We start from the raw sequence: 21,343 nt of genomic DNA, 5'->3' as shown, positions 1-21,343 counted from the left end.
CTTCTAACAAGAAAGGAAACTTAATCTTTTCCCAATCGTGAATCTTTTAAATTAGATCTACTTCATCAGAGTCCACTATTCTATTAATCTTGCAGTTTTGTTTCCTTCCCTTCAACGAGGTGATGCATGAAGTCAAATGTTGAGAGTGTTCGTCTCACGTTGAAAAGTTACGAAATCTAGTCTTAACTTATAAGGAATTAGGCTACTTTTCCCATTGCCAATTGATTTTGGAGTGAAACTTCAACTCCCTTCATTAAATATGGATATACTGTATAAACTAGTCAATGGTCATGTCTTATTGTTGTACACTTGGTTGGAGAAGATATGAGGTTGGATTCGTGGATGGTGATAACCATATACACTTCTTGTGCTCAATTCAATACGTAATTGTGTTTAATTTTATTGCAGTGACGTAATTTTGTAGTGGATGTATAAGTTAATTGTAAAAGAATCTTGTAAGTATACTATTGTTTGTCCAATATAGATATGCCAATGTGGGAACACATATTTCGCAGGCCAATAAGGAGATGACCCATAAAAAAAGAAAATTCCTTAGGTCAATTAATTATCCTAATTAAATCCTATTTAATTAGAAAAATTATCTTTAATTTAAGATAGGAATATCTCCCTAAATCAAGGAATCAATTTCCACCAATCTCATGGAGTAATTCCTATAATCTTTTTGGATAAAAATAATTCTAATCAAATAAGAAATATTCTCCCAAAACCCTAGCACACAAAGAGCCTATAATTACATGGCGACACAAGACATTCGGGGTAATTTTTTTTAAACCCTAAAATTGTATGTGTATGATAGAAAGTCCAATTTCGCGAGTGATTATAAAAAATTAAGGTAATACGGCCACGTAGTACATTTTGAAAACATGTTATAATATAAATATATATTTATTGATACTATTCCCTGAAAGGGATGGCAATTTCTGATACGACCCAATATACAATTCAAAACCCACACAGGAAATTAGTTGGTTCAACATGCACAATAAAAATTTGGGTCTTTTAGGGTCGACCCGTTTAATAAACGGGTGGGTTTCAAGTCAATCCGCCAACTATTAAAATACCTATATAACCCATTTATTAAACGTGTCTTGTCAACCTGTGTGATACCCACCAATGCACTAAAGCCAATGCGCTAAAAATGAATAGAAATGGTGACTTCAGCACACACACAAAAGGGGATTCAAACTCTTGCCACTTCCATTCCTCTTCTAGCGCCTTATCCATCATGTTGATGATAACTTTGTGATTATATGCTGCAACATTTTATATTTATAATGTCTCTACAAGGGGTTTTTCAAAGAAGTAGAATTTCACATGTATATATCATTTGATATTTATATTTGTACATGTTTCTTTGCGCATCATAACCAATTCTCACATTATTGTGATAATGGAAAAATTCTTTGAATAGCCATTTCTTTTTCAACTTTTTTGGTTTACATTTTTACCTCGCTAGTTACTAGTTGCTACTACTTAGCGGGTCAACCCGATACACGACTCGAAACCCACACGAGAAATTAGTGGGTCAACCCAACACGACACATTTATTAAACGGGTCCAATTTGAGTTGAGCATTCTTGACACATATATAATCCTCACACAACACATCCATTACCAAACCTACCAATGAGTTTAAGGATTGTGCCCCTTGACACTAGTTCTATCTTTGAAGTTATGATTGCTAATGTAGTAAAATTAAGAGTAAAGGGTGTTGTTCTAAAGGTACAAAAACAGGCTTCTCATCTATAGTTCAAATACAAATGTCACATTTTTAACTGTCACTATGATGACATCTCAAGCTAATCACACATTGTCATATGGCAAAATTAAAGTGCATGACATTACGTGTTTGACTTGAAATACCACCACCGTAACATTCCCGGTGTAGACAAGTTTTCTCTAAAAGAGAGAGGACACTGCCAACCATGGCATGCCTCTGTTCTATTGCTTATCCAACACAAGATTAACCAACCAATCGACCTCTACTTAGGTTTGTTATTAGGGTCTGATTCTTGAAACATTCAGGTGCCACCAACACTGTATTTTGGTTTAACTGAGGAAAGGGCACCGAAGGCAGCCATTGTTCCAGTGCATTTGGCACCTTAAAGAAAACACTGCTTTCGCATCTTCTGATGCATGGGGCTCTTTCATTAATAATGTGCCTATAAAATACAAATTATGATTTTAAAAAAGAGGGCAAAAAAGCCAAAGTTAATGGTCCAAATCTGAATATTCCTGTATTTATCATACATGCCAATAGAGATATTAAACATTCCATACAAAAACTTTGTATCTGCAACCTTCGTATCCCTACAGAAGCTCAATAAGAAGCCAGGCTAACGCCGGTCAATATGGTGATCATGTACACGCCTCTTACACAAGTTCATTCCACAAAAATTATTTCCATCTTCCTGCTTGCGTGACTCACACAACACTGAATGCTGATTGAATCGTTGATGAGAACCGGGAGGCAATGGTCTGGGAGGCAAACTGTTGGATCTGCTTTTTCGCATCTGGAAGGAACATCGAAAGTGTTTTTAATCACGAACATGGAAACAAAATTAGTATATGTAGTCTACAGAATGGCAAGGATGTTTGAAATGTTATCTCACAGTTGTATGCGTAACATGCATGTTACCTGCAGGAATTAGTCCTTATAAAGAGAGAGTTTAGTAGCTAATGCACAAGAAATAAAAAAGTCTTACATTCATACTTCGTTTTTTATATATTAAATTTCTATCCCCCGTATATATGTTTGTGCATGGAAATCAAAACATTTTGATGCTTCTCTCTTATAGATTCTCTTTGCGGGTTTGCTTCATTGTTGATTTCTATGTTTGGGTTTTGTGGTTTTAAAATTTGTTGGTGTGATCAAGTATCATTATTTAATAGATTCTCTTTGTGGATTTGCTTCACTTTATGAGGCTGCAAGATTTGCATCTAGCATAACCTGGACTTGATGCACTAGAATTGTTTTTCATGTTATCTATCCAAAATGGGTGTACACTACACATTTCAAAATGAATGCTCATTAAAATAGTTTGACATAATGCAAGGTGAGAAGGCCTAGAGATGCCTGATTTTATGTAGACAACCTTTTAATGACACACGACACACAAAAACATGTTTTATATATAAAGTTCTTCTCTGGACAGGACATACATTCTTTATCGAAGGACGGACTGTAGATATGGTATTGATAAGGTGTCGATATCACTGTGGATAACATATCAACCACAAAATGTACCGACATGTTATCCATACACATTATCAACAATATAAATACAAAATCCGCCCTTTAACAAAGAACAGGTTTCATGCACAGAGAATTTCTGTATATGCACAATGACAAAGTCAAATTGGTGCTTCCGTACCTTTGCGGCATTTGGTAAAGCCAACAATATTTGCAATGCTGAGGGTCAAACAAACTCCTACAACAAGGAGATAATCTGCCTGAAACTTTATTAGAGAAAATATTCCAAGCACAATCCATGCAACAGCCTGCTCAAAAATGAAAAACAGCAACTTGTGAATTTAAAACAGCTAAAAAATACAACTATATGTGTACATGAAACCAGAAATGGACCTCGCAACACAAACTCTAAAGTACTTTTTCAGTTATGAATATTATCCATATCATCATCAACTCCCAAGTGGATCCATCCAGATACTTATAAATTATTTCAGTTACACAACACTTGTAATATCTACATCCTATCGTATTTAATTGATCAATTATCAGTATAGACCACCTGATATATCTTCTCAATCTTTATAAAATATGGAACAATCGAAAATTGGTGTCTCACCACACTTTATATCGAAGCCTATTTTCTTACCGTGAGGTAAAGCGTCCACCAGAAGAGCCATGAATCTTTTTTGTTCATCCGAGCCAATGACTAAAGCCAAACAAGGAAGGATCAGCATGGATGACAGCCAAGTGATAGCAGAGCCAGTAGTAGAATGACTTTAAAGCAATTGAGCATAGTAAAAAAGGGAAGAGAAGCTGATAACAGAAATTTTGTTACTACCTCTTGGTCAAGGCACTCAAATTTCCACACGCTCTCACCAAGATCATTTATTTCATTCCACCACCTCAAACCAACTAAAATGCGTCCACTCACATTCTTAACTACCCAGAAATCAAGAGCAGCAAGAAGAACAGTCACAACAAAAATGATGACAAAGTTATCAAAGAAGAGGGCAGAAAGTATGTAAAAAGCCAACGCCCCAGCCTGTGGAAGAAAAGGAACATAATGTTATACAGTGAAGGAGGCACAACATTTGTAAATAACAATTTCTTTTTATGAGAATTGCTACGCAACAAAAGTTCAGATGCTAGACCTTGAAAAGAACATGGAAGAAGCATGTCTTTGGGTTAGCATAGTTTTCCCCTTGTGGCTGCACATGAGAGTAGAATAGAATTAATTACATGACATGAGTTTTTTCAAAAGCACCCCTGGCTTACTATACTAAATTAGTAAACAACTACAGCATAATAAGCCCCGAAGTTCATGTTCAATGGAAAAAATAAAAGCGGGAAAGGTTACATGCATCATACTGAACATTCATAATGTTTTCTCCCTGACAAGAAACTTCCATATTATATATACCATGACGCTTTGTCCTTCTCAAGGAAAATAATGTAAGCCATGATAAGAAATACAATGCTCTTATGACATATTTTCCCCCTTTGAAAATGAAGAATTTAGAAGTCAGTTTAATCTTTCTTCCGGTGACTAAAATTTATCCTATTTGTTGTTCCTCTTTTATAAAACCTTTCATTTTCAACAAATAGATTATAATGATTCTCGCTCAATTTAATTGACGACTAGATAATTTCCTCTTAGTTTGGACAAATTTCTCCTCAACTAAACAAATGACTAAGCTCAAAACATTTCAACAACATCCACCTAAAGAGAATCTGAAATCCCAGATCTACCATTCAGCCAAAACTGTAAAAATGGAAATACTTAATCTACCAAAAATGCAAAAACAAAAGGTGCAAATCGTATATTAAATTCCAAGAATTCTCCCTTTCGTCTTTCTGTCAACAATACATAGCATGGCAAATTTCCAAATGAAATGTTAGTTAACTTCCAGCCCTTTCCCATTATTTTCTCACCAACCAAACAAATGGGCAAGCTCAAAACCTCTCAATAACCAAAACCCATAATCCAGATCCGGCATTAACACAATAACCCTCGTAATCCCAATATTTAACCCAGCATACATCAAATGCAAATGAAAAACATATAAACATACAAGTATAGCAGAGCAAAACAAAACGTATCAAAGAGTGTATTAATTCTATCTCTAATTCCAGCATCTGATATAGCAAGCAATAAATTGAAGGGGGGTGGATGTGGAACCGAGTCAACTCACCTGGCTGAGATCCATATCTTTGAACTTCGGAAATATTATTTAAATGGGGGTCTTTGGGAAAATTAAGCTATAGCCTGTGCCTTATGGGATGAACATAACACCGAAGATAACAGATCTCTCTCTCTCTCTCTCTCTCTCTCTCTCTCTCTCTCTGAAGAAGAATTTCTGTGCTCTGTTTTTGCGATATTACGTTACTTCGTTAGATAGATGCAGCCTTCTATTTTTATTATATTTTCACCAATATTGGGTGGGCTTGGCCGTCTTCTGGGTCAATTTGGCAAGATGGGCAGGGCCTGACATAGAGAACCCATATTAAACAAAAGTGACCAATAAAAGTTATGACTTTATAATAAAAATCGTGGACAAGAATCATGACGACAATAATACGCATGATAACACATGATAAAACGTTATTGGTTGATGTGTTAAAATATTGTTATATCTATGATATACAAGTTCTTCTCGCTTAGATAGTTGTACATCAATAATAGCTGGCCTCTTTAAAACACTTGGTAAAAAGTGTAACTTTTGTCTCCATCATCCATAACACGTTGAAAATGCTTAATGTTGTCTCTTCACAACTTTGCCAAGAAAAATTCAATGGGATAAAGAGTGTTAAAGGGAAAAGGCGTATGTTGCGCATAAACTCGTGGGTTTTGGTCACTCTCATCAATTGAGTACCCATAAGCATGGCCATCCAACCGTACGCATGAGTTCTGAGTTGAGGTGAACAAACCCCCTAGTCAAAGGCTTGTGTGATATAACCATAGCAATCTTTATATTCACGGTCATCAAGGTGTGAGGTGTGGAGTTTATGACGATTACACATAGCCATGGCCACCAAAGCTTGTGCTTCTGAATTGAGTTTCCTATTAGTCACAAATTTTCAGAGTTCTGAGTTTCTAGAAGGTGAAAAAGAAGGGGTGGGACGTGGGAGCTGCGAGCTGGACAAAAAATTTAAGAGTTAATAAATAGTACTCAATTGGGGCGGGCACAGTCCAATTTGGTTCCATTTTGCCCTCAAATCACAACTGAACCGATTACCATGGGTTGATTTGATTCGGTTTTGCCTAAAACAACAATGGAACCCAAACCAAATCAAACAATTAATAGTCGGTTTAGTTCGGGCAGTTTGTACCTAATGCAAATCCATTTTTTCACTTGTTAACTTGCCAGTGCCACATACTTTCAAAACATAAAAAATCCAATCACACATAAACTGCTCACAAGTATCAGCATAGCATTCAACATAAGCATAAGCATCAAAATAGCATTCAATCACCATGAAGCGGCAACCATATCCGCTACATACTGTCTGCAAATCAACCATACCCTGCTACATACTTTCAAAACATCAACATTCCATCAAACATCCTATTAAACAGTTAATACAAACCCAACTTGTCAAGAAATACAAAAGAATAATAAGATAATAATAATATTAGCAATAAGCAGCCTGTTATCTCTGCTGCTTTGATCATTCTCCTCATTCTGCACACCAAAGGTGGAAGTAATGAAACCAGATTTCATGATACAATAATTGAATGGTCTGATCTTTGACACAAGTCAATATCAGCAGATTACATTCTAACAAACATATACGAAGCAAACAGAAAAACAACAGATTTATAAGCCTGTTTATCCAGAGATCATGATATTTCCAATACCAAGCATGAAACAAGCAGATACCAAGCAAAATAGAATCCACATTGGTTATCTAATCTTCAACTACAATTTTCACGTACTCAATTTTATTTTATTTGATTTAAAAAGCTTTTTATTCCTAATAGTACACTTCAAACTACCAATGCCCAACAAGTCCATTAACCCCTCTAATGTGCTTTCAAAAGAAGCTCATTTTTACAACTAGAACACTCCACAGACCGCACAGAAAACATATGATGTATATGTATTACGTGTATTTGTGAGTATCATACCTTTCCTGTATGACCTTTCAAGGTTCTACAGCAAACAAGATCCGTGAGGCCAAAGATTCTGCAGCAATCTTTTTATGTTCTCTTTCTTTGGTCAAACCAAACCAGCAAATATGGTTTGATTCAGCCGGTGTGGTTGGATCGGTCGGTTTGATGGCAACCCTATTTAACCCAAAATGAAGTCAACATAGAGCCAGAAAGAAAGCCCCACTAAACTAATTGATTGAGTTGCCGCACATCTCCAGGCCATGTGGCCCTTAACATGCATATTATATGTTATAATGTAGTAATAGGCCAACTCTGCCCCTTTTCTTTCTTGGCTTGCCGCACCTCTCCAAGCCATGTGGCCTTTAACATGCATGTTATATATTATACATCATAATATAATAATAGGCTATTTTGGCCTTTGATCAGAGATCAGGCTGTAAGACATCATTAGGTCACAAAACCCTATTTCTTTTTCTTTCATAAAAATGCATTCAATCACTTAGAATGTTTGAAAACCTCATCCTGGGGCTGCAATCCTATTGCCTCGACCCTAGGAGCTTCCTCCAGCCGCAAGAACATCAAACCAACTGCAAATAGTAGTACTTCAAATTAAGATGTGTGTAATTTTTTTTCTTTTATTGAGGGAACCAACCAATGGAGATTGAAAACAAGAAAATTTTCTCTAATACAAATACAAATATACAAAAAGCAAAACTCACCAGCTATTCAATGTTAGCAGCAGTAGCCGATGCACAATCCCTCCTAAGCGGGCGGGAAGGCTTGTTGACATAAGATGAATTCCACTCTCCACCATCCAAAGCATAGTAGTCCATGGGATAATCCCCAACAACAGCTTCTTCCTCTCCAGCCGCGGCCCCATTTCCATTAGCACAACCACAGCAACCCACATCATTCTTTTTAGTCTTGTCCCACCAACCAGGAATCAAACCAAGAGCAATGTCAGCCTCAAACGGATTCAACAGCGGCTTCTTAAACGCATCTCCCCAATCAATGGACAAGCGGGGACAAGCAATCTGAATCCAAGCATCCACTGAATCCTCAAACAGAGCAATTCTCGGAGGACTAATCTCCGACATCAAAACCACTGTATAAGCAAACCCTTTCTCCCTCATCTTCTTCTCCAGCCTCTGTAGAATCCTGGGATTGCCTTGCCTTCCTAAAGTCCCCAACACCACACCCCAATTTGAGGCCTCCTTTGCCTTCAAAATTGCGCTCTTCCTCGACTCCCTCATTCCCTTTTGATCATATTCCTCCAGAAACAGCTTCCCCAAATAGGGGTCGTACCGAAAAGCCTTAAGCTCTGGATTCGCTATCATAATCGCTTCCAAATGAAACCGCCCGTCCGCCACAAAAACCACGATGCTCTCCTTATCCTCCTCCTCCTGGTTGCTGTTTCTGCATATATTGCGTGCGATTTTGGGGGCTGTACAGCCCAAAACCTCACCGGCGGACAACGGTTTTGACTGTGGGTTGAGGACCTTGAAACCACGGGCTTCGAGCTCGGGTTTGGCGGCTCGGATTGCAGAGGCGAATTGGATGGTCCCGGCGAGGACAAGGGTTTTTGAGTGAGGGTTTTGGATGCTGAGATGGACAGTCTCGATTAATCGGGAGACGTCAATGGATATTTCAACAAAGACATAGAGGCAGGGGATTGTGGTGACGTGGAGGGGGACGAGGCAGCTGTGGCCAAAGTGTATGAGGAGGTCAGCGTCAAGGGCTTTGGCGGCTAGGTCATCTATGCAGCACGCTCCGTAGGTCGCGTCGCCAAGAACAAAGCACTGGGAGGCGCCACCGAAGGTAGAGAGGATGTCAGAGAGCACCAGAGAATACATGAGGAGGCCCTCGGGGAGTTGGAGGGCCACGCGCGAGGCATGGGTGGAGCGGACACGCCAGACGCACTTGTGGACTTCGAAGTTGTAGTTGGAGGGAAGCAGCGCTACTGCGGCGTTAAGAGCCGCGTCGTGTAGGATTGAGTCCGGGATTTGGCTCCTCACGAAGCGCTTTGGTGGCGCGTGTGGCTTCTTCGTCTGTTGAGAATCAGGGAGAATAGAATTAATTACATGGAAAAGTGCAATTCAAATTCTACCAAATAAGCATCATAACTCGTTTAGACACATGAATCCGTTCAAAAGAACTCCTGACTTACTATACTAAATCACTAAACAACTTCAGCATAATAAGACCCGAAGTTCATGTTTAATGGCAAAAAAAGCAAAAGGTATCATGCATCCTTCTGAACGTTCATATTTTTGTTTTAATGGTAAGAAACTTCCATATTATGCATACCATGATGTTTTGTCCTTCTCAAAGAAAATAATGCAGCCATGATAAAAAATACAATGCCCTTATGACATATTTTCCTCTAAAAATGAAGAATATAGAAGTCAGTTGAACTCTTTCTTCTGGTGACTAAACAACAAAAAATTTCTCCTATTTGTTGATCCTCTTCTATAAAACCTTTCATATTCAAGAATTGGATTTAATTCCAATCCTATGCAGAGTAGAACTAAACACCTGCACAACACTAGACATCTTAAGTACCATATTGATCTTTAGGTAAAAATAAGTAATCACAAGAATATAGATTATAATAATTCTCGCTCAATTTAATGGATTATTAAATAATCTCCCCTTAGTTTTCACAATTTTCTACTCAACCAAACAAATGACTAAGCTCAGAAAATTTCAACAGCAACATCCACCTAAAGAGAATCTGAAATCACAGATCTACCATTCAGCCAAAACCGTAATAATGGAAATACTTCATCTACAAAATTGCAAAAACAAAAGGTACAGATGACCATATACATTGTCTAGCAAATTCCAACAATTCTCCCTTTCGTCTTTCCGTCAATAATATATAGCATGGCAAATTTCCAAATGAAATGTTAGTTAACTTCCCAAGTCTTTCCCATTATTTTCTCAGGAACCAAACAAATGGGCACGCTTAAACCCTCTCAACAACCAAAACCCATAAGCCAGATATGGTAATACCCCAAAACTCTCGTAATCGCACCATTTAACCCACAATACATAAAATGCAAATTAAAAACATATATACATACAAGTATAGTACAGAAAATCGAAAATCATCAAAGAGCATGTTAATCGTAATTCTAACTGCAGCATCTGATATAGCAAGTAATAAATTGAAGAGGGGTTAGATGTGGAACCGAGTCAACTCACCTGGCTGAGATCCATATCTTTGAACTTCGGAAATATTATGTAAATGGGGGTCTTCGGGAAAATTCAGCTATAGCTTGTGTCTTATGGGGATGAACAAAACCGAAGAGAACAGATCTCCCCCTCTCTCTCTCTCTCTCTCTGAAGAAGAATTTCAGTGCTCTGTTCTTGCGATACTACGTTACTTCGTTAGATAGATGCAGCCTTTTATTTTTGTTATATTTTCACCAATATTGGGTGGGCTTGGCCGTCTTCTGGGTCAATTTGGCAAGATGGGCAGGACCCGACATAGAGAACCCATATGAAACAAAAGTGACCAATAAAAGTTCTAACTTTACAATAAATTGTGAACAAGAATCATGACGACAATAACATGCATAATAACTTTTGCACAAAATAAAACGTGATTAGTTGATGTAGCAAAATATTGTTATCTCTATAATATACAAATTTTCTCGTTTAGATAGTTGCACATCAATAATAGCTTGCCTAGTTAAAACGTTTGGTAAAAAATGTAACTTTTGTCCCCATCATCCATAACATGTTGAAAATGCTTAATATTGTATCGTTAAAACTTTGCCAAGAAAAATTCAATGGGATAAAAAGTGTTAAAGAGAAAAGGAGTATGGTGCGCATAAACTCGTTTGGGTTTTGTTCACTCCCATTACCCATAAGCATATTCATCCAACCGTGCTCATGAATTTTGAGTTGAGGTGAACAAAACCCCTAGTCAAAGGAAAAACATATATACATACAAGTATAGTACAGAAAATCGAAAATCATCAAAGAGCTTGTTAATCGTAACTCTAATTGCAGCATCTAATATAGCAAGCAATAAATTGAAGATGGGTTAGATGTGGAACCGAGTCAACTCACCTGGCTGAGATCCATATCTCCGAACTTTGAAAAATATTATATGAATGGGGTCTTTTAGAAAATAACCAAAACGCTAAACCCTCTCTATATCAGAAGAAGAATCATGAGTTTTGTTCTTGTGTTATTAGTAAGGCTGGGCACTGTTCGATAACCGTTAAAGTAGCCGATTACTGAATTGAATGAAGTCCATGTAGCTTTTTCAGAGACCGTCATTGCCCCGACAAGATGAAAGATCGACTATAATCGGCTCGCCGAGAAATTATTGTGGTTTTGGTTGAGAAGACGATGACTTCGCTAGTAAAGGGAGAAGAAAGGGAAGTAGGAGGCGGCGAGCAGAGAAAAGAGAAGAAGATGGAAGAAAGAAGAGTTAGGCCCATCATGAGCTTGAAAGTCTGCCAGTGTGGAAAAGGTGTTTAAAAAATATAGGGTGCTGATTTTTCCACTCTTCTTTTATCCACCTACACTCCCTTTGATTTTTTTAATACTTTTTACTATAAGATATATATATATATATATATATATATATATATATATAACAAAAGAGGCCGGTTCGGTCCCTTATTTTGCCGATTCAGAGAAATTAAAACTTATATTAATATTAAAACCAATTCACTATTTTTTAATATAAAAACTGGACCAACCCGACAAAACTGGTCCAGTTCGAATGATTTAGTTGAGTTTTTAGTAATTATGTCCAACCCTAGTTATTAGTTTACTTCGTTAGATGCAACTGTGTATTTTATTTTATTTTCACAATATTTGGGCTAGCTTGGCCATCTTCTATACCATCATATTATGTTCCAAAACCCTGTTTTTCTTGTTATACATCATTAACAAATTAAGTGTTGTTGAAGAAAAATTAGTATAGTACGAATAATGTAGAATTCTTTTAAATGAGCTTGTTGACAAGTCAGACATGTTCTAAGCATGGAATTAAAGAGATCTGCTCCCCATTCTTCTCCTATAAATACCCTCCACCTGTTAAGTTTAGGATTCTTAGAATTAGCTTTCCTTGCCAAATGTCACTTACATGTAATTCCTCTTAATTCATCTTTAGAAACTAGGCATTGGTTATTTGCTACAAAGTTGAAGTACATTGAAGAGCTTATGAGGCTACAAAATTAAGGTAATTTGTGCATTCATTTATGATGGGCATCAATAGGAAAATCATCATTTGAATCCATATACTTTGTCGAGATGACTAGTCATATAGGCCAATATTTCCAGCACAGGATTTTTAACCAAGGCACGTGATTTTGCTTATTTTAAGTCCAATAATTGACTGACAAGTGTCCTTTTGACCTACCAAAAAGGTTGGGGCTGGTTTGGACTCACCATCTCTCTCATTTACAATTTCTGATATGGTTTTCAGAGAGAGAGTTCTAGTGAGAGACTAGGTATGGGTATTGATTTTGAGAGGCATTTTTTTGCCTCTGCCGTTTTCAAAGAGCAAGGTTTTGAGAGCTTTGATTTTGCTCTACATCTTCTCTATGAGAATGAGCTCTGCATCTTTGTGAGAGAGAGAGATATATATATATGTATATATATATATTTTTCTTCTTCTTCTATGCATTTGCTGGGTATAGTTTGAGTTTTCAAATAGCTTTTGAAATATGCTTTTATTTTCGAAATCTACTTCACCCGTTCAGAAATCTTGAGAGTAAAACTTATTATCTAACATTTTTCATTGTGAGATTTTAAAAATGATTTTTTAAAATTTGCTATGTTTTTTTATAATATGCATCTAGGTTCAGTTATGACTAGTCATCTTCTTTTGTTTGCATATGGGTTTATTATGACTAGTCATCGTCTTTAGTCTAGATTAGATTCTTGGTTGATTTCTTCAAGAGTATGGTTTCATAAAAGAATTGACCCTTTAATCTCAAAATATCTATATCTCATTATGTATGTTCGATTTGGAGTTAAGTCGTCGATGCCATGGAGTGAAGGAGTTGATGGACTAGTTGCCACTTACACGACGGACTAGCTACTAGCTGAACCAAGTTGCAGAAGAAGATTGCACAAAGGAGGTATAGCTTGTTTCTAAATAGATCTATGATTTCTTGAGCTTGCTTGTGTATTCTCTATAAGAATCTTCTTTAATTAGTGGATTGTCTAGTAGGATAATGACCCCCAGTTTTTCCCAGTGGTAGGTTTTCTAGTTTTGTTGTTCACGATTTTCTTGGTTTGTGTTCTTGCTGTTGACTAGTCATCATCTGATATTTGTTGTTCATATGGTTATGATGTATTCACACACTTACCACCTTAGTTGCTACTAGCACAGTGGATGCCTAGATTGACAGATCACTCTGAGTGCCTAGGTTGTCACTAGTAATCTTCTAGGCTTGTAGGTATTGATCGTTGTTCTTTGTGTGTGTGTGTTTGTTGCCAGTTTTTATGACTAGTAGTTGACTAGTCATATTTGTCTCTGGTTAAGTTAAAAGTGTATGGATATTGTTGAGTCCGTTAGATTGGCATTTAATTTACCACCACTTCACCTAAGTACCAATTTCACCACCTACATTCAAACAAATGTAATAACTTCTCTACTCATACAACCTTTATCCATTTGTTCTCTCAAAACACCATTTCCTCCACTTTGACTTAGGCAACAAAGAGGGTTGGCTGGCACTACACTAGTACCTCTTTGGTGACTTGTTCTCCAAGTTGTGCAGGCCATTTGTGAAGGAAATGTGCAATATTTTGGAAAATTTCATTACGCCATGACCAATATTAACCTCTAATATATGCAACATAAGCTATTTAAGGAAGATTTAGCTTAAAACTAAACTTTTCATCGTATACTATGTGTTGATTGTTCCATGACTCTACCACTACACTTTAATGAAGGAAAGAAGAGGTTTAACTTTGATACACCACCTTTGAGATATCTCAAGGTTTGTCACCCTAGGGAGGGCCTTTTCCTTTTTGGTTCTCAAGAAAGAGCACTATTAGAATCATCATTCTCACATATACTAGACGACGTGGAGCACGTGTGGTTATTGGACTAAGCATAATACGTAAGAACATATATGGGTGATGTGGAGTATGTGCACGGTCATTGAGTGTCACATGTGGGCAAACCCAATATGATACTATAAAAGAAGTTGAGGTTCCACCCCAAAACCTCAATTGACAATACGGAGAGTAACCCAACTTCTTATAAACTCAGGCTAAGAGCCTTAACTTTCAAATATTGGACTTTTTTCCATCCCATTGAAGTTTATAAATACAATACATATATTTCTAGTTAATTCACAATTTTAACTTTTAAATGAATTACATGCAACTATCTTCCAACATTTAAAATACAGTAGAAACATTCGATATATTTTTTGAACAAATAAGGACATTCACGGGAACAAGTAACATAGTTAGTAAAATATGAATTGGAAAATGTACGAATAAAATACGTATGCGGTAAATTTTTTTAAAAATACAATGGAATTTTCTGCCACTATATAATATTTTAATATTATTTATTTAAAATGGTAATATATATTAATTTGTATTTAATACAATGTGAAAAATACATGTATAGTACGTGAATTTTTTCATATTATATTGGAAAATTTATAATAAAGTATGGTAGATCTATAAGGTCTATACTCAACTTCCCAGAAGTAGACTTCATTGAAAATTGAAGCCATGTTCATAAATAACACCCATGGAGAGGCATAAGTACCCAAAGGCAATAAGATGCTTAAAAATTATGCATGCATATACACATGAGAATTATAAAATCATAAATTAATGATAATGAATGATAATTTTATTTTATAATATATCTATTAGGACCACTAAGAGCAAAAATGATCACCAAATTATAAATGTTACATATGAAGGTTACAAGAGCTGAAGGAAAAATAAAAGTGTGTATATATAAGAGCAACAGTCCCGATCTCTTGGACCACAGGAGTCCAAGAGATTGTGGTCACTCACCGTTGGATATTAATCCAATGGTTCAAAATGATATATATAAATGCAATATGACATAAATGATTATTACCCGATTCAAGTCATAAATGAGTGAACCGTTGAATTTACATCCAACGGTGAGTGACCATAAATCTCTTGGACTACAGGGGTCCAAGAGATCAGGACTGATAAGAGCAAATAGTTAGGGTATGTAGATATGTAGAGAATTTCCGTTGCCAAACTAGTGAGAAGTGGAATCTCTCTCTCATTCTCTCTCTCTCTCTCTCTCTCTCTCTCTCTCTCTCTCTCTCTCTCTCTCTTTTGTTTTGGTTGGAGATATCTTTCTTTCTTTTTTTTCATTTCCTTTCTTTCTTTTCCCCGAAATATAGGGACGTGTATAGAAAATCCTAAATGCTTAAAGAAAATTATATTTTATTTCTTTCTTCTTGAAGAAACTCAAAGTAAATGATTGATGAATACATTAACAGCATGTCATTGGTAATCATCCAGCTGTTATAAGGGCCAAGTTTGATGTTGCAGGCTAAATATGATAGAATTGAAATGATAACCACCGTTGGCCTTCCTAAAAATGTTCTGCACCACTGGAAGAATGGCTGGCTTTAGATACACTAAACCACATCCTACCTATAAAACATGATACATAATGTTCTCTCTCTCACAACTAATCTAAAAATATTTCCGGTCTTCTTCAACCTTTCTCTCACTAAAACGTAGAGAGGGAAAGAAGACCCTTATTCAGATCAAAGAAATTAACATGGGTAATTGCGCTAGTGAACCCAAGACCAAGGGTGATGATGTTGCTGGAGTCCCAGCACCCGAGCCCAAGACGGAGGAGTTGGTCCAGGGCAACGAGGTGAACCGCGAGCTGCTGCAGGAGGAGAACAAGGCTGATGATGGAGATGCTCAGCAAAACAACGATGCTGGTCATAACAAGCAACCCTCTCTTGGGGCCTTGCTCAAGGAGGTATAGATATATATTATCTCTCTTCTCCCCTTAATTGATTATATAGACTAGTGTGCATGCATTAACTTGTACATGCATTTTGGATGATTTCTTATGTTTTGGCCTAGATTTTTTATCTGCAAATTACATGTTCACACACCTGTTTATGCATATGCTTATAAATATTGATGTATCCCTCACACTATAAATACAGGAAGAAGAAAAGACAGCTCAAATTGTGGCAAAGCTAGAAGAAGCCGAAGAAAAGGCAAAGACGACTGAAAAGAAAGAGGAAGTAGTGGTTGAGCTGGAGAAGGCATCTGAAGCAGCACCAGTTGCAGTTACCCAAGAAGACAAGAAATCTGATATTGAGGAGAAGAAACCAGAAGTGAAAGAGATCAAACCAGAAGTGGAGGAGACCAAACCAGAAGTGAATGAGATTAAACCAGAAGAGAAAGTGACAAAACCAGAAGAAAAGGATACAAAACCAGGAGAGAAAGTAACAAAACCAGAAGAAAATGAGACAAAACCAGAAGAGAAAGTGATAAAACCAGAAGAGAAAGTGACAAAACCAGAAGAAAAGGAGACAAAACCAGAAGAGAAGGAGACAAAAGAAGAAAAGAAGGAGCAAATATGAAGACCTGCTAAGGGAGTCACTGTGGGCCTGTAATTTCTACTACAAGACTTTATAAAAATTTTGTGTGTTTCCAAATGTTTTGAAGAGAAAGCTATTAGATTGGTTGGGGAAGAATGAGTCTCCTTTCTTTGATTTGGTTGTATTTGCTGGTTTAAATATGGTTTTTCTTGGTGAATCTTTTTAGTATATTTCGCAAATATCCTCAGATGTTTAATGCGTTTTCGATTTAGACCCTCGATTTTCCTAAATTCCAGTATGACTAATTGAGATTTGCTTTCGTTAGTTTGCATATTAGTCACAACAGAAAAGGAAAAGAAAAAAAAAAGGAAGAAAGAATTGATTGTAAATACCAAATTTACGTGGAACTTGTTTGATGAATAAACCAAATTCAATTGAAGGTTCATTAATTTTCTTAATTCATGGACATGTACAGTCAAGTTTCCGTAGGTCATGCTTGTTCACACGTTTACACATTAATGATCAATATGTGTTTGGGGTAAATTCATGTTTTAGAATTAAACCATGTGAATACCTAGCTATGTAAACTTGTCATTTGAATCAAGTGGAATAATTTGAAATAAAGAAATTTCTTTTTAGAATATAATTGTATTCATAAATCAAGCACAATAACCATCAGTCATGAAGGCCATACAAATATGAAAGCACAGTAACCACATGGTTAAACAAAACAAGCGTACACGAGGTGTATCTCCACAAATAGCCACATAAGACCACATCGCCTACCCTCTCTCGTAGTAGCGCCACCACCTCTTTATCTAAGTTTAAATCTTTTCCTTCATTCAAAGCAAGTTAATGTTTGTGTTTACAAATTATAAGATGATGATCCCATCTCTCATCACTTTGTGTTTTGGATATTTAAGGTTCCTCTAGATTTGGTTGAGAATGCGGTGAGGAAGAAGAATCAAGGACTATTTGGAATTTCGGTGAATGAGAGTTAAGAAAAGAGCATACATACATTATGAATAGAATGGGAGAGAAACATAGGATCTTATATCCATTCTCATCGATTACATCCCATATTTGGTGTTATTTGGACGATAATCATTGGTTTTCTTTGAATTTGGCTGGAAATTGTCATTGTTTTGGATGATTATTAATTTATTATTGTAAATTATAAAAGACAATCACATCCAAACTATTGGTCTCAACACGCGGTTTGAAGACTAACTTTCAAGCCATAAATGATTTTTTGCTAACAAACGTGGTTCAAACAATGTATTTCCTTTATTAGGCTGTGTTTGTAATATAATCAACCGAGCACATTCGGTTATAAGGGATTGGCCCATAAGCAGACCCACAGCCTGCCGAAGGTAAGATACTTTTGGAAAATCCCCAAACATTGATAACGTCATCATGACCTCAGGTATCGAAGACAAAGTATCGAAGAAAAGTAACTACTTTTTACCCTCACTGTTACTCTCTCAAAATTATTGTGTAACCTACACTTACTGACTTAAGTATCAGAGAGCCTTTGGCATATACCATACTAGTACTCGAAGCTTGACGATTGCTTCTTCCATTCTTCTTTTGCAGGATGACCTTGTGACCAAATATCCCTCTTTCCGAAGGTCCACAAACCCTTAGTCATGCTGAAAACTCCACACTTCTTCTATCTAAATTGAATCCAATTTTGGACATCAATATGCTGTTTTTTTCCCCCTCGATCGACCTATGTTTTCTATTATTGACTAGGGCTTTGAGATGTTGTTGTGTATATTCATATCATGTTGCACGTGGGATTTGGGACATTGTTGTAAAATTAGGTACCCATATAATTTCAGAGCGCATTATTTTTTTCATTGTTTTTTTTTAAAATTTGGGATGTTATAATTGGATATAACTGCGTTATTATTATGTGGGTACATTTTGTCAATTTTTAGCTTCTCTTCTCTACATTGCTTAACTTGACTCTTATGCTCAATCTTTTGCTGTTGAGTTTGAACAAGTCATTGCGTTTCTTGAGTTTTATCTAATTCTTTCTTTTTTCCGATATAAATATGCGTGTGCAAAATCTTAAGGTTAGTGGCTAAAACTTTGATGCCCAGAATCTCACATTGTGTTGTGCAGCGTGTTGAGAAGACTTTCAGCTCAGACTGCGGTTATAATGACGACTCCTCCCCTTCTGCTACTTCATCTCTTTCTATATTCACAAATTTGCCTGTTATTATGTTTCCAAAATATAATTGTTCATCATTCACAATGGTCTGATGGCCTTGATACCCTAATTTCCTGTCCATAGAGTCACTAGGTTTTGGTTGAACCAAAATAATAATAATAATAAAAGTCATGAACTAAATATTAGTTTATGTATTACCTGAACAACTAGGTAATCGTTCAATTAGAGAGGAAAGCAAAAGAACAACGGCTATATAGCCCAATAATTTTTTCATAACCAAAAAATTAAAAAATAAAAAAGGGAAAGAAAAAAGAAATAAAAAGGAAACCTAGTTTTTTGTATTGCTTAATCCAGAGCATCTTACCAAAAACATTATTCAAGGAAGGAAAAAAAAAAAAAAAAAAGAAAGACACACCCGGAGCAATTAAACTTCTACTAATGTTTTGGGACTTTATAAATTAATCCCAATTTTTTTGGTCTTAGGAAGAAGAGAGTGACAGATTTGTAAATCTCTCTATATATATGCTCATTATTCCTTCTTCTTCTTTTTTTTTCCCTCTTCTTGTTGGTGTTATTAACTTCAAATTAATTTGCTCTTCCAATTGAAAATAGATTAAATTTGAAAACAAAAATGGGGAACAGTTTGGGGGATTGTGGTTGCAGTGATGCAAAAGATGCAATCAGAGGTGGTCCTTCTGCACCGAAGCAACGACATGTCGGAGTTCCTCCGACGACAAAAGTGGAGGACGACGCTGTGGTTGTAGGACCTGATCGGGCTATCCAGGCCTTGATCAAATCGGTACGTAATATTATTTCTTTTACAGTTTACTTAACTTTGCTGTGAAATTGCTACTTGTTTATTATTTTATTCGGTTTATATCCAAGGTTCAGTTAAAGAAAAATATTTTCTATTTATTTCTGCCTTACCACTTTATTTTTTAAGATTTGTAATTATTTTGTATTTTTTTTTACACAGTAACACTTAGAATTAAAATTATCTCTCCCCATAAAAATACAAATTAACAATTGTAAACCCATTGAGGTGGAGGATTTCTGAATCTAATTAGCACTTATCTCCCCATATCAAAGATTTTTTATTTTATTTTTTAAACTTTTCATTATGATGCAATGAACATAACCATAAATTCCTAATTGGAAATCTCAGTCGCCACATTATGTTTTGCTTTTAAAGAAAGACTTGAATATGAATGGCATTATTATTCATCACTATCATTGTTATTGATATTTTTTAAATTCTATGGAAAATCTTTTACTAAAAATTAATAAGTTAAACCAACGGGGTCTAACCCAGTGGTCTTAGGTTCGATCTCCTCTCTCTCAATATATCGCTTGTATAAAAAATTTAAAAAACTGAAACCACAGTTTTTTTTTTTTTTTTTTTTTGTGGGGGCTAATTAGTATTAATTAGTTTGTCCAAAAAAAAGAGAAAGTATTATTTAGTCAAAATTATTTTTCTGACAGTATATATGGCATCCGCAGATTGAAGAAATGAGAGAAAACCATCGTGAAGGGTCATCTGGAGGTTCACGTGCGTCAAAACAAGAAAAACCAAAGAACGAGGAGAGAGGAGGTTCATCACTAAGCCAGGGTCGTCCAGGGCAAAGCTTTTAGAAGCTGCACCAAATGAAAAATTGGGAACAATTCCAAATAGTCATGAAAAGAGACTGAGGGATTTCTTTTTTCTTTCTTAATATATATATATATTTTTGTTTCACAGGAACAACTTGTTTGTACCAAAATTGACTTCAAGCGAATTTCATAGCTTTATAAGTATTTATGTTAGGCTTTAAAGTACCAATACATAGCATGTTGGAGCCCATTTTTGTTTAAGGAAAAGAGAAGGGAAAAAAAGGTGAGGATTAAAACAATTTTCTCTTCTAAATTCATGCTTCACAATCACATATTTGTATCATGACACATATCAAAAGCATTTGGGTTTTCAAAATGGAAGGTGGGGGGTTGAAATGCTTGGCTTTAGTGACTGCTGTGGTGGTGTTGATGGGTGCACCAAACCCAGCATTGGGTGTTGAAATTGTGAACTTCGGGGTGGGTTTGGGATGTGCGGCAGCGACGAGAGGGTGAGGTCAAGGTTTAGGCGGGTGGCAATCATGAGAGGGTAGGATGGGGTTGGAGTTGGGTGGTGGTTAAAGGGAATTTGCTTGAATTAATAATTAAAGGGTATTATAGGAATAATGGTGGGTTGAAAGATAAGATTGTGTTTTTTCAAATTTACATAATAAGTAAGAAGATAGATAAAT

The 21,343-nt window shown here is 36.1% G+C and overlaps 3 protein-coding genes across 5 annotated transcripts; 1 reads left to right on the top strand and 2 right to left on the bottom strand.

Moving 5' to 3' along the window:
- Nucleotides 1-2,139: 2,139 nt before the first annotated feature.
- LOC117627165 (Golgi apparatus membrane protein-like protein ECHIDNA) lies at nucleotides 2,140-5,622 on the bottom strand. Its single transcript, XM_034359102.1, has 6 exons — nucleotides 5,407-5,622; nucleotides 4,366-4,422; nucleotides 4,053-4,256; nucleotides 3,861-3,920; nucleotides 3,396-3,522; nucleotides 2,140-2,534 (listed from the first exon to the last, which is right to left on the bottom strand). Exons 1-6 carry the CDS (start codon nucleotides 5,419-5,421, stop codon nucleotides 2,446-2,448), a joined length of 552 nt encoding a protein of 183 aa, XP_034214993.1. The 5' UTR covers nucleotides 5,422-5,622; the 3' UTR covers nucleotides 2,140-2,445.
- A 1,004-nt stretch (nucleotides 5,623-6,626) lies between these two features.
- LOC117627153 (2-(3-amino-3-carboxypropyl)histidine synthase subunit 1-like) lies at nucleotides 6,627-10,805 on the bottom strand. 3 transcript variants are annotated; one of them, XR_004585739.1, is made up of 4 exons: nucleotides 10,536-10,805; nucleotides 8,048-9,376; nucleotides 7,344-7,915; nucleotides 6,627-6,897 (listed from the first exon to the last, which is right to left on the bottom strand). XR_004585739.1 is itself a non-coding variant. In XM_034359085.1 (3 exons), exons 1-2 carry the CDS (start codon nucleotides 10,548-10,550, stop codon nucleotides 8,051-8,053), a joined length of 1,341 nt encoding a protein of 446 aa, XP_034214976.1. In that variant the 5' UTR covers nucleotides 10,551-10,805; the 3' UTR covers nucleotides 6,627-7,915; nucleotides 8,048-8,050. The 3 variants fall into 3 exon arrangements, 1 of the variants encoding a protein (XP_034214976.1); XR_004585740.1 differs by having other exon boundaries at nucleotides 6,627-6,739; XM_034359085.1 differs by having other exon boundaries at nucleotides 6,627-7,915.
- Nucleotides 10,806-16,010: 5,205 nt separating this feature from the next.
- On the top strand, nucleotides 16,011-17,134 carry LOC117614541 (triadin-like). Its single transcript, XM_034343386.1, has 2 exons — nucleotides 16,011-16,311; nucleotides 16,505-17,134. Exons 1-2 carry the CDS (start codon nucleotides 16,102-16,104, stop codon nucleotides 16,925-16,927), a joined length of 633 nt encoding a protein of 210 aa, XP_034199277.1. The 5' UTR covers nucleotides 16,011-16,101; the 3' UTR covers nucleotides 16,928-17,134.
- Nucleotides 17,135-21,343: the final 4,209 nt, after the last annotated feature.

Source organism: Prunus dulcis, chromosome 1 (assembly GCF_902201215.1).
Source record: "Prunus dulcis chromosome 1, ALMONDv2, whole genome shotgun sequence".
Classification (NCBI taxonomy): domain Eukaryota; kingdom Viridiplantae; phylum Streptophyta; class Magnoliopsida; order Rosales; family Rosaceae; genus Prunus; species Prunus dulcis.
The sequence above is the reverse complement of the archived record's forward strand: the minus strand, read 5'-3'. Positions and strand labels throughout refer to the sequence as shown.

Excerpts from the sequence above, each read along its gene's own strand:
- LOC117627165 (XM_034359102.1), bottom strand. Across the intron at positions 3,921-4,052 it reads TTGAGTGCCTTGACCAAGAG|TCATTGGCTCGGATGAACAA; the intron begins GTAGTAACAAAA and ends GTTTGGCTTTAG. Across the intron at positions 2,535-3,395 it reads CTTTACCAAATGCCGCAAAG|ATGCGAAAAAGCAGATCCAA; the intron begins GTACGGAAGCAC and ends TGTTCCTTCCAG.
- LOC117614541 (XM_034343386.1), top strand. The coding sequence starts at position 16,102 with ATGGGTAATTGCGCTAGTGAACCCAAGACCAAGGGTGATGATGTTGCT. Across the intron at positions 16,312-16,504 it reads TTGGGGCCTTGCTCAAGGAG|GAAGAAGAAAAGACAGCTCA; the intron begins GTATAGATATAT and ends CTATAAATACAG.